Source organism: Netta rufina (assembly GCF_964035555.1).
Source record: "Netta rufina genome assembly, chromosome: 3".
NCBI classification, from domain to species: domain Eukaryota; kingdom Metazoa; phylum Chordata; class Aves; order Anseriformes; family Anatidae; genus Netta; species Netta rufina.
Window position 1 is genome coordinate 61,474,382 of NC_140125.1, and position 12,613 is coordinate 61,486,994.

At 38.2% G+C, this 12,613-nt stretch overlaps 1 protein-coding gene across 1 annotated transcript in view; it reads right to left on the bottom strand.

Moving 5' to 3' along the window:
• The window catches only part of ME1 (malic enzyme 1), a 174,680-nt gene that overhangs the window by 126,079 nt on the left and 35,988 nt on the right, over nucleotides 1-12,613 (bottom strand). The window contains exon 2 of the mRNA XM_084285261.1: nucleotides 404-537. Coding sequence (XP_084141387.1) covers nucleotides 404-537 — 134 coding nt within the window. The remainder of the gene's footprint in view (nucleotides 1-403; nucleotides 538-12,613) is intronic.

Genomic DNA, 12,613 nt, shown 5'->3' on the forward strand with positions numbered 1-12,613 from the left:
ATTAAGTCTCCCCCAGCCTTTTACTTTAAAAATCTGTATTACACAATAATTCTGTAACGTTTCATGTATTTTATATATTTTAATGTTTATCTATCTATATTCGTGTAAGTACATTACTGAGTTCTTAGTTTTATGTCAATTCATTTCCTTCTGTTGACCTTGGCTGACATTTGTTTATAGAAATAATAAATTAATGTAAACAACACCAGAATATTAAACTTAAAATGAGGAGTTGATTTTTTGAAGAAAGCATTCTAAAAAAGCTAAGAACCAAGCTGTATGTATTATGCATTATGTATTTAACTTAATGATTCTCAATTGTCACCAATTACAGCTCTAAAAAAAAAATTTAACTGATCTATCATCAAAGAAATTAAAAAAGGGAGTCATGGTTTGATTTTACCTGTCTAGGTCGGATGTCAGTCTTTCAAAATTCTTAAGAATACTAAAAACCTGGACATCTTGACCGAGAAAGCAAGGTGGCAATAGTCCATGAATATTCAGTTGTTGCCTCTCCTCCAAGGTAAAAGCCATTCCCTGCAATAAATACATATATATATATATAAGGAAAGATATATATCTATATAATATACTATTCAATTCCTCAGCAAAATGTAACACAGGTGAAGTCAGCATCAGAAAAAAATGAACTGTTTAATACTAAACATAATTAAACATCATGAAATGATATTGGGGGAAGTTTTAATTCAGGACAAGAGAACAGTCCTGTAAGGTGCAATATCTCCATCCCAGCACAGAATTAGTTAAGATCTCCCAACACCGCAACAGTATTCCCTGCAAAGTAATTAAGATACGGTTGAAGTAGCGAGGTTGCAGACCATGGGCTTTGAAAGGTGAATAAATGTTCTCAAACACTCTTTTGTTTGGTTGTCTTCTAAATACAGAACATGGATAATGTTCATTTCAGTATAAGCATTAAGCTCTTAATATCTGAAATTTTTTCAAGATCTGGGTTATGTCAGATGCTCGTGTGATTTTTTTTATAACAGAATGTTGTAGTACAGTAAAAGTCATCACTACCAGTTTTTAGTCAGAGGCTGATCCAGCACCTAGTGAAGTCAGTCAACAGAAACATGGCCATAGTGAGTTCAATGTAAATTCTGAATCAATTCTGTTTTGTTTTTCAGATTCACATTCAGTTACAGCAAGAAATATCTTGGTACAGACTCAGTGCATTTCTTCGTAGCAACCAGAAAAGACATTTACAAGTACTCAGCACACTAAGAGGACAGTCATAAAAACACTTAAACACTTATATCCAGATTGCAGATTGGTATACTGCCAAAGAGCTGCCAAAAATCTGCTTTTTAATGAGGTCTGTTTTTCTAAAACATCTTCAGAAATTACTCAAGCTACTGAAAGAAACAGAATGTCTTTATAGCAGAAACATGATAATGAGTGCAGTACACCAGTACCAAGCATCCTAACTGCTGAGGTTTTACTTTGCTATGGTAACCGCAGCCAGTCAGGACTGTTGGATGAAATCAAGTTTTTGATAGTTTTAGGGGATAAAAAGGAATGTGAGAGGACTTTCTTCCATACATGACCTATCAAATCTATGCAATTGTTTCACACTATGTGTGTCTGCACCAACATGTTGCCCAATTCCCTTAATGTTGTGCCTGCACTGCTGGCATAACTGAACCAGGACTAGCAGTTCTGCAGGTGACTTTGAGTCCCTTCTAGGTTAGCACCAAAAATACCTATAATGTAGTCTCTGTAATATTCTTACGCAACTTAAATGCATTCAAAAGTTAATGTACAAGAAGTTGGACAGCATTTATTACTCTGCCAAGAGGATATACATGTATATGCATATAAAAGTAAACAAGCCATTAGACAGTTGCCTAATCTTCTACACGTCTTCTACACAATACATACTTAGTTTCTTATGAAAAAAAATATTTGAGAAAACACCTTAGGTTCGTTCATTGGACAAAAGAGGGGAAAATGGCAATGTAATGTTACTGCATTCACTCTCCTGTGGAAAATAAACGATACTATGATACCTTCATATCTACCTATATAAATATACTTTTAAAATTTACTTGTTCATTTCATTCTTAGAATTAACCAGGTCAACAAATGATGAAAAAAAACAGGTAAGATGAGCACAAATACGAAAGGCGTCTTTCAGTGTACCTTTGCACCATGTTGTTTCAAGACAACAAATTCACAGCCCTTTACACAATGCCATCACCACCTGTTGCACAACAGCTTGTGATACATCGCAATATGTTGATACTGGATAGTTTGGTTAGACAGACGCTATAATTTTCAGAAGTACTTACAGACCTACTACCCTACTCTTCTTACACTAATTTTCATTGACAAGCAGGAGTTGGACTCGAGGATCCCTGTACGTACCTTCCAACTCGGGATATTCAGTGATTCTATGATTAAGCAATTGTCATTGGTGCTTGAAAAAAAAAAAAAAAGAAAAAGAAAAAGAAAAAACTAGAACAATCTTACCATACTGTCTGCACTAAAATGCCATTAACCAAGTTGTTACCCCTAAGTGAAATGGCCTCAAAAAAAGGAAAGAAAAAATTAATGATAAACACCAAACAATTCTGGATGTATTAAACATGCTCCTTCCACACACAGAAATGGAATGAAACCAAGTTTAATAAAGGCCAATGATAGTTTTCATATGGTTTTCCATGCATGCAGGATTTCAAAGGCTTCAAAAGTGTGCACAAGCCTTGTTTTTTCTTGACCCTACATGAATTTTCCATGGTCCTGTATGTGTCTTCAGCTGCTACTGCATTTTTAAAGACCAACAAAGAAGTGAGTCAACACTCTTCAAGAGTTTCAAAGTTTCAAAGCTGATCCTTCTATCCCCAGTAGACTTCTTTAACCCCATAAAGACATAAAAGCTGTGCATGTGTGCTCATGCACACACACACTTCAGCGTCAGTTCCAAATGGTTGGACTTTAAAGAGCTGCATGGTTTCAGTAGATTACTGTTGACAAAAAAGCAGCAAGCCAATTATTCTCTGCATCCCTCCTCTCCCCTATTTCTGAAAGAGAAGTTTTCTGAAAGAAAATTTCAGAAAGCTTGTGTTTGCCTTCACTGTTAGGAATCTGATATGGACTTTAATTACTACAATAGGATTTGTGGTCCTGCTGTATCTTATTTTAATACAGACACAAGAAAAGTTACTGCATCTTGCCAAGTGCACTTTTTAAAAACATATTTTGTCCTGAAATATCATATTTTCCACATGTTGCTACAGCTTCTACAGTAAGTGTTAATTTATTTTGGGCAGTACTGCAAAAACACAACACCCATCTACACCTACTCTGCTATACATCGTTTTAAAACTCTTTATTTACATACCCTTCTCTGGCACAGACATTATAAAATTTTCAAATTCATAAGATGGAATATTAGTTCCTTTTTTCTCAGATACTATATATGCTCATATGAAAATAATTTTGATTGAAACACACTGCATGATGATTTAATGAGAAAACCATTTCATGCAACAAATGTGCAGTATTTCATCTGCCTATAATAGGAAGAACTAGACTACACAAATTTTGTGGTTTATGACTAGATTTCTTGCACTAGCTTTTCTCATTCACTTTTCTATCTCAGAATTGTTTTTTAATGATTAAAGTGTTGTTTTCCAGCCATCCAGCAGAGAGTGCTCTAAGTTCAGCTTGGTTTACGTGTTTCATCGGCTTCCAGCAAGCTATCTTCCACACACCTGGATAGGGCAGACTTCCATCTTCTAAAGCTCAACTATAATTAAAGATAGGGACATTTTTATTTTGCACTCTGTATTACAAAATAATTTGTCCAAGAAGAATGACAGCTTGACAATCTAAAAGCAACACAAGATCGAGAAATTCCATCTCTAACCATTAACCTTTACAAAACTGTGCTGCTTGCATTAATTGCTTCATGCCTTCAAAAGATAACATAGTGATCAAAAGCAGTTTAAGTCTCCCAAGTAAGAGTTTTCAAGTCTTATAAAGGGTTTTGTTTCATACACATCTTTATATGTACTGGTTTTGGTAACACCATAAGTTGTTCTTCAACCACCTAATTATCTGCCTTTCTCACTAACCATTTGGTAAAACTGGGCTTTTTAAAAAAACTTACTGCTCCTTAAACACAACTTCCTACTCCTGTTCTCAACTGTAGAGAAAGCTTTCTGAGTCTTTCTCTCATTTTCAAGAAGTTCCACTCACTGCAAATACATTTAATTCTGAATTCATCTCTCCATTTGCAATGTTGTGAAGCTATGTACTTGCAGCAGTGATTTATGTTACTACACATTGTTCGGTATTCTTTTGTTATTTAATCTTTATTAGTTTATTAACCTATCTCTTGAACACGATGTCCTCTGCCCAGCCTCTCTCCTTTCCCTCTGAAACCCCCCATTACAAGGTTATTTTAGTGCAATTACACACACGTCAATCCTCTTGTTCAACTGCACTTCTGGAAAGCCATAAAATGGGGCAAACAGCAAAACACCATTTTATATTGGATAGCGTTTTGCACTGGCTTTCAACTGAACTCTCAAGACATTCTTGAGAAGACAGAGAGCACATTCAGAATATTTCAAGAGCTAGCTCAGTCCCAGTTCATTGCCAGCAACGAGACAAATTCTCTCTCCATACAAATTATATTGCAAAGATTATATAAACCTCTTAAGAAAAAGACAGTGCACCAAAGCTATGTGTGCATGCCGTCTATGAGCTAATGAGATTCAGCTTCACTAAAGGGTAGCCAGAACCATCTCCACACAACGTTCGCTGTGGGGATCCTAATTCAATTTCTTTTAAGACCTATCCCACTTTTGTTTTAATAGGCCAAAATGTCCACGTTTAGGAAACGGTACTCATTCAGAAAAAAAGCTTTTCTCCTTTTGTAGGCCACACAGCACGTTGCCACACAGTTCCTGGCATGCGAGTACACAGGGGAACGCTGTCTTAGAAGACAAAACCATGTTCACATCCAAGATTTCCATATTCAGTGACTCTCCTCAGCTTCTGGTAGGAGAAGACCAAGCCCAGTAAGACTTCAAGTCATCCCTGGGCCTCAGAAAACAACCTGCAACACCAGCATCCAAACTCAAGTGCCAGCATGGATATTTGAGCAGAATGGATCTGTGCAGGAGGGGAAGAAGAAATGAAGAAGGCAAGAAGGTATGGGAAGAAAGTGTATCTGGAAGTACCATCTGTTCTAGAAGAAAAAAGCCTAGATTGCTGATCTAAAATACTACCAGAGAAATATCAGTGTCTAAAATATTTTGCTGACACCAGACAATGAGGTTCATCATTGTCTCAGAGCTCACCAAAAAGTAAAAAACCACTCCATTAAAAGCTTATTCTGTACATCTAAACCATAAGAGTGAACTGATTTCAACAATATCTGGAAAGAACCACCCAAATCTGAGGGACACGGATATGCACAACATCTGTAGCTGTGTGGCTGTGGCTTGAGGACAAGAGCTGGCTCCAAGCCACCTCTTGCAGCCTCCCGCTGGAGAGCTGGTAACTGAGCAGAGCACAAGCGCTCTGGCAGAGAAAGCACAGAGAAAGCCCACAGCTGCGTGAAATACAAGTCTGCGAAAAGATCTGAATCACTTCTTTGAACAAATAGGCTTACAGAACCCTGTAATTCCATATTCTCTAGAAAAAAAAAAAAAAAAAGAGAGAGAGAACGTTTTTGAGAAGAGTGTTTTTGCGTCAAGATTTCCCAGGTATGCTCTATTGGTTGCCAGTCCCCCACCATCCCACACTGCTCACACCATTTTATACACAAGCTTGCCTCCAGGAGAAGTTCAACAGAATGCGATGCAGTCCTTAGGAAAATGTGATCTTTGGTACGTATAACTGCTTGCAAGGAAACCTTTTTGCTCTTCAGGCTTTTGCCTTTCATAACTTTGGCTCCTTGTACTACTCTAGTGCTGTTAGGGAGGAATCCAAGTCAAAGCAAATAAAGCAATTTTATTTTGCTCTATTTTAAGGAAGACTTCTTAGGCTGAGAAAGCAGCAAAACGTACGTATAGTCCTGCTAGGTATGGGCTACATGAGAACTTTCATGGGCACATAAAATATTATAAGCCACTTTAAAATGAGAGCATTAAAAAAAAAAAAAAAAAAAAAAACATTCTGAAAAATTGTATATGTTCAAAGAAAGGATTATTAAAATATTCATAAAAATATGGCGCACGTGAATTTTCAAGCGTTTAAAGCTACATTTAAGAGTATAACGATCTGCAAATCCCTTTGAGATATTTCATATTATTTGCATTAAAAAAAATACCCTACGAGCAGATAAAAATGCAATTTTACATGCTTTCCCCCTCTACTTTGCACTTAGAGAAAAAAAGATAAATACTCTAAATCCTTCGTGTCTAACACCTATTTAAAGGCACAACACTCCAAGAAGCAGAATAATTACTCTGGGTATGCAGAGTAATAAACTCATTCTGCTAAAAACAAATGTGGTTCGTGGCAAGGCAGTTGGGTCTGATCATCACGTATGGCTGAAGATGTTCCTGCTAGCTTCAATCACCATTCTTATCATGATTGCCAGAAAACGTTACAAGCACAGGCAACTACTGCAGATACCTGAGTCAACTCCTCCAAACAGAGGTTGAGGCCAAACTGGTTGTGAAGTGTCCTTGTAGCTAAAGAAAGGGAAAAGTCTTTCTAATGCTGCAAATTCAAGCATGTTTTCTGTCATCTGGGATCTTCTTTTAGACCTCCAGGAAAAAAAAAAAAAAAATGCCCTTGCTAAATATCCATTTATATTCACTTTGAGATCTACATTTCTTTTTGGAATTGTTGTTAAAAATACATGCAAAAGAAGGGCTTCAATAGCAGTATCCAATTTTGATAAAGGAAATTCAGAATTACTAAATTCTTAGTGAATAAAAATAATCCTTTGAGATGGTTCTAATGAAGGCAAGCTGCTAAGAGGAAAGGATCTGCTCACCAGCAGAAACTTACCATAGCTTGAAGATGTGCAGCATGGAGCTCAGACATGAATGCTGACCATGAAAATAGAAACTCTGGGTCATGGCCCTCAGATAACCCAGACAGAAAAAAGCTTGATAAATTTTCAGAAAAAAAGGTCTGTAAGCATTTGTAATGCACCAATATCTAAGCTAGTATTAAACTGCAGGTAGGAAAGACGCTAACAAGATACAACTGCTATCTTTCAGAAAAATGCAGCTATCTTCTCCCAAAACTATGCACAGATCCCCACCAGGGCATTGTCAGTTTCTTAATTGTTAAGGATTTAAGGAAAGCTGGGAAACCTGAAGTACATTCACATTCCAATTCTATGTCCCCAGGATTTTCAAAAGCAAATTTAAAAAATCAAGTCACCACGGGAAACTGAAACAAAAGTCACAAACAGCTTCCAACAGCTTTCAAAGCATGCAAAAAATACAGTAGCTAATAAACACACCCAGGGACTTATGACTCAAAACAAGTGCAGATGGCCAGAAGAAGATCAGACTCTTGGCAAACTCATCATGGGAATGTGTGGGCAGCTTGGCAGGGAGCTGATAATGGTGATTGCATCCGAGCATGATTCAGCCCAACACATTAGAAATGACACATCATGGCATTCTTACTCTGGCAATCTTCCTTCAGTCTGTTGTAAACAATTATCTGAAAGTAAGGAAGCAGAACTATTTTAAGAAAGTTTGTGTGTACTTGTTTTATTACACACATACATACGCAGTAACATCTTTTTGCATTGCATAATCTCTCCTCACCTTAAGTTTGCGATGGCTGCATTACACAAACGGCAGACAATAATAAGCTGAACAGCAAAACAAGTCATCAGGTTAATACGGTATAAAAACATACGTAGCCTGCTGTGGTATAATACAGGATGGGACTGAGTTAGACACCAAATTTAGATGTTCATATGCAAGCTAGGTACCTATCCCCTCATTATCACAGAATCACAGAATCACAGAATTTCTAGGTTGGAAGACACCTCAAGATCATCGAGTCCAACCTCTGACCTAACGCTAACAGTCCCCACTAAACCATATCCCTAAGCTCTACATCTAAACGTCTTTTGAAGACTTCCAGGGATGGTGACTCTACCACTTCCCTGGGCAGCCTGTTCCAATGCCTCACAACCCTTTCAGTAAAGAAGTTCTTCCTAACACCTAACCTAAAACTCCCCTGGCTCAACTTAAGCCCATTCCCCCTCGTCCTGTCACCAGGCACGTGGAAGAACAGACCAACCCCCACCTCGCTACAGCCTCCCTTGAGGTACCTATAGAGAGCGATAAGGTCGCCCCTGAGCCTCCTCTTCTCCAGGCTGAACAAGCCCAGCTCCCTCAGCCGCTCCTCGTAGGACTTGTTCTCCAGGCCCCTCACCAGCTTCGTCGCCCTTCTCTGCACCCGCTCAAGCACCTCGATGTCCTTCTTGTAGCGAGGGGCCCAAAACTGAACACAGTACTCGAGGTGCGGCCTCACCAGAGCTGAGTACAGGGGGACTATCACCTCCCTAGCCCTGCTGGTCACACTGTTCCTGATACAAGCCAGGATGTCGTTGGCCTTCTTGGCCACCTGAGCACACTGCTGGCTCATATTCAGCCGACTATCCACCATCACTCCCAGGTCCTTCTCTGCCTGGCAGCTCTCCAACCACTCATCTCCCAGCCTGTAGCTTTGCTTGGGGTTATTGCGCCCCAGGTGCAGGACCCGGCACTTGGCCTTGTTGAACTTCATGCAGTTGAATTATTATGTGAATAGGATATATAGTACTGGTTAAAGAATGATCCAGCTCACCCTAGAATCTGAGAGGCTATGACATATTGGAGAAATCAACACAGGATAACTCATTATGGCAATGATATCAGCTATAAATCAACTGCATAGGAGACTGGGAGACTTGTACAGCAACAGGAAAAAGCCAGACACAACACCAGGAATAACACTCCTGCATATCTCAAGTGGAACTAGTTGCCTGCATGTGGGCCACTACACCAAGCCCCAAATACCCTGTTGACTCCTCGGTCCATGTGTTGCACTAAAATCACCTTACTCTAAATCCTTCGTTTTATTATAGGAACTTTTAAACTCAAAGAAACACAAAATTTGCTAGGGCTGGATTTGTATGCTTTCAATCAGAGCTGGGTGCCCTAAAAGCAGATTTCACATAATTTTAAAGCCAAAAGCTCACTTACAAAAGGTACCAGACAAGGGAACAGAAACCCCCAGCTCCCCACCTCCCAAACCCACAGACCTGCACAGCATTCCTCCAGCACCTGCAGCTGAGATAATTAAATGTTAAGGGACAGTTGTGTTAGAGTAAGACCTGCAGATATACCTACCCTCCTACTTTTAATGTCAGAATGCGAATGCTGCAGTTTAGCACATTGCTACAGAGTAATTACATTTCAGCACAAACAACTTTTTTTATTTTTTTTTGTCCTTGTCTATTTCTGAGCCACTTTTGTTAGTTTAAAACTCACTCAGATATATCTACCCTCAAAGATGGATCAATGCCTTGTTAAAAAAAGCTCTGCATATTGGAACCATTCTGGAAAAAAAGAAAGCAAGGCCTTGTAATACCACCTGAAAACTTGTTGAGCGTGTTCTTACCACAGATGATAATTTTCAACACAGTTTGCCTACACTATAGATTATAAACACTGGTTGTAGGCAACTTCAGAGCTCTGATCCCCTTGGTATAAATGAATCTTCTTAATTACTACTTTTGTCAATATTGTCTATATTCTACAGATGCATCACTGTATAGTTGTAAATTTAGATAATTTATAGCTATAGAATTAAAATTTAATGCACGATAGTGTTTTCTAAATAAAGATGATACTAATTTTTACCAGACCTTATCTGAAATTCTCATTCTACTTAAAAATTAATTCCCTTGTACAGTAGATGCTGTAAGCCAGTACCAGTATAATTGTAATCAAGGATGCCTGCAATGTTATCAGTGGAATAACTAACAAGGTATCTTTATTTATGAAGGGACTTTAGATAACATCAGCAGACATGTGACATGTATTACTAACCAGAATGACTTCAAACGCAATGCCAAATAAAGGTCTTTAAATGTACTAATTTTTACTAATAAAGGACAATCTCCAAGTGTGCAGTCCCCAGTATGGAATATTTACAAGTGCAAAATCAGATATTATTTGAGAGGCAGTCAGATTTCCAGGTAGGTAGATGAGGAATTTCAGTGACTGCCAACAATTCCATCTGTTTAAAATATCCACTTATCCAAATACAGGTTAGTAAGCCCTGAAATCCTGAGGGGATTTGATAAAACTGATATGCTTAGCAGACTTTATTGTTGCCTTTCAGAGACTAAACAGATTACCAACTACTGTATTCTGTGCTTCTCACAGGGCTAAGTAACAAGGTTCTCTTTAGCAGCATAAACAACAATTAATGCGAATAAATATTTTAATTATAGTACAGAGTTACCACAACAGTAAAATTGAAATCTAGAGGAACAGTCTAAAATAATGTGATGCAAAAGGAAGAAAGCAGGAAGAAACAAATGCAGAGGAGGCACAAACCTGATGTTGGGTTAGCTGGCAATTCAAAATTACGCTTTGTAAGCATCTTCCTCATTATGGCAACTCAAAAAGAAGCAAGAAGTGAGGAAGACCAAAGACCCGACAGCCTGAAGACCTAAAGAGATTTGACCCAAAACTGAGGGAACCAAATGTGCTGAACCTAACCAGTGTAGATTCTTAGATGACTAATGTGCAGCACACTGTCTCTACTCTAATCCTTTGGGCACCATAAATAGACCATGGAGAAAGACTGAATTGACCTCTAGGAGGTACCCGTCTCTCTTTTTTGGACTAAAAGAAATATAAATAACTGTTTCAGACTAAATACTTTCCAGCGCCATAGGTAACCTAGGATTTCTATTACCACGGTCTATCACCTGTAAGTCTTTTTGGTCAGATGCAGTCAAAGTGTACATTGCATGCATATCAGTCATTTTTCCATTCTGCAGATCACAACTTATTTTTCATTTTATCTGCCCAGTCTAAGAGCTGGAAATAGATAAATTAATGAAAATAGCAAATACTACCCGGGCCCTTTGTCTGGGGAGCTTGCTTCATCCAATCTTGGCACTTGTTCTCAGAATCCAGCAGTACATTGAAACCAAACTTACTATTTGAGGACACCTGCTTTACAAGCACAGCCTTAATCCAGCAGGTAGTTAATTTGTCCTTTTTTTTGCCAAAAAAATCACTATTCTACTTGTAATATTTGCTTTTAAGTAAAAATCATTCCCTCCTTACTGAAAACTCATTTTATTTTGAAGAAAGTGTGCCAGCCTTTAAGCCAAGTTAATATCTTTCTTTAATGTGCCTTGACATTTTGCAAGAGCATGGTGGCATATGGCACATGCAAATATCCCCTCTGCATCTGCTTTATACCTCTTGGCCAAACCTGAATTTAGACTTCCATGTTGAAATAGAAGAATTACTCAGAAGTAGCCACTATAAACCATTGACAGAAAGGTCTTTTTAATGAGATGATAATGTCTATATATTTATTTTCCTTACTTGATTTCTCAGTGTTTCAATTTGTGTCAAAGTAATGCAGTTAAATGAGCTGGCTTCAACAAAACTGTCGTAACTACTACAAAAAAGCTGTACAGTTGAACTTGGTATTTTCTCCTGTGACTAGGACTAATGTGTAATTAATTTCTTCAGCATTAGCTTAAAAGGGAAGACTTCTGTCTGGCAACAGCTCTCCAGACCTTCCTGCTTCCCAGTGCCTGAGCAGAGAGGTGAGGCAAGTAGCACTCCTTCCCCTTGCAGCTCCTCAATGGGATTGGAATGAACTGGGGAACACAGGTTATCTAGAATAAGGCTGATCAGGCAGGACAACACCAATGTTAAGATATATGATCAGTACCAGATTAACAACTAATACACCCCTTTTGTGGGATACTGCCCATTTTGACTCTGTACCTGTTTCCTAATGAGCTAAGTTTAAAAGAAGCTAGCATGTCTTTCAAACTGTTATCTAGCCTCTTAAAGGAAGATTTGTTTTCTATATAGCCCAGATAAATTGTTTTACTACTGTCAGTATTGAATTGGACCAAACAGGGTACAATGAAGACTTTTTCCTGTTGAAACTTCCCTCATTTGAAAGATGTTTCCAAGACACATCCAGGCTGTGCAACTTATTATCAGAAATAGGTGGCACCGGTGCCATACATATGGACAGTTAACATCAAATACCATAAACTAATAAAGTTTATGTACAACTGATTTGTTGCGTAAATTTCAGCAGAAGATCAGTTACCATAAAAATGCAAGCAAAGTAAAAGTGAGCAGTGCAGCCTTGTAGACTAGGAGCAAGAGGGAATAGCTCTTAAGTAACCAAAGTATCCTCATCTTCAAAGGAACCAGCTATGGACATCAGCACTGCCCTTACTGACACTGTGTATTTATCAGTACTGGAAAGTTGACAGGGCTATCTATCAAGGACATTTCAGTTTCTACTCAAAGAAAGTAGAAAACTGCATATGCAGGATTGCAGATCTTGCCTTGAAACGATAATCACCAGTATTTTGTTTTCCTGTTCAGTGTTGACA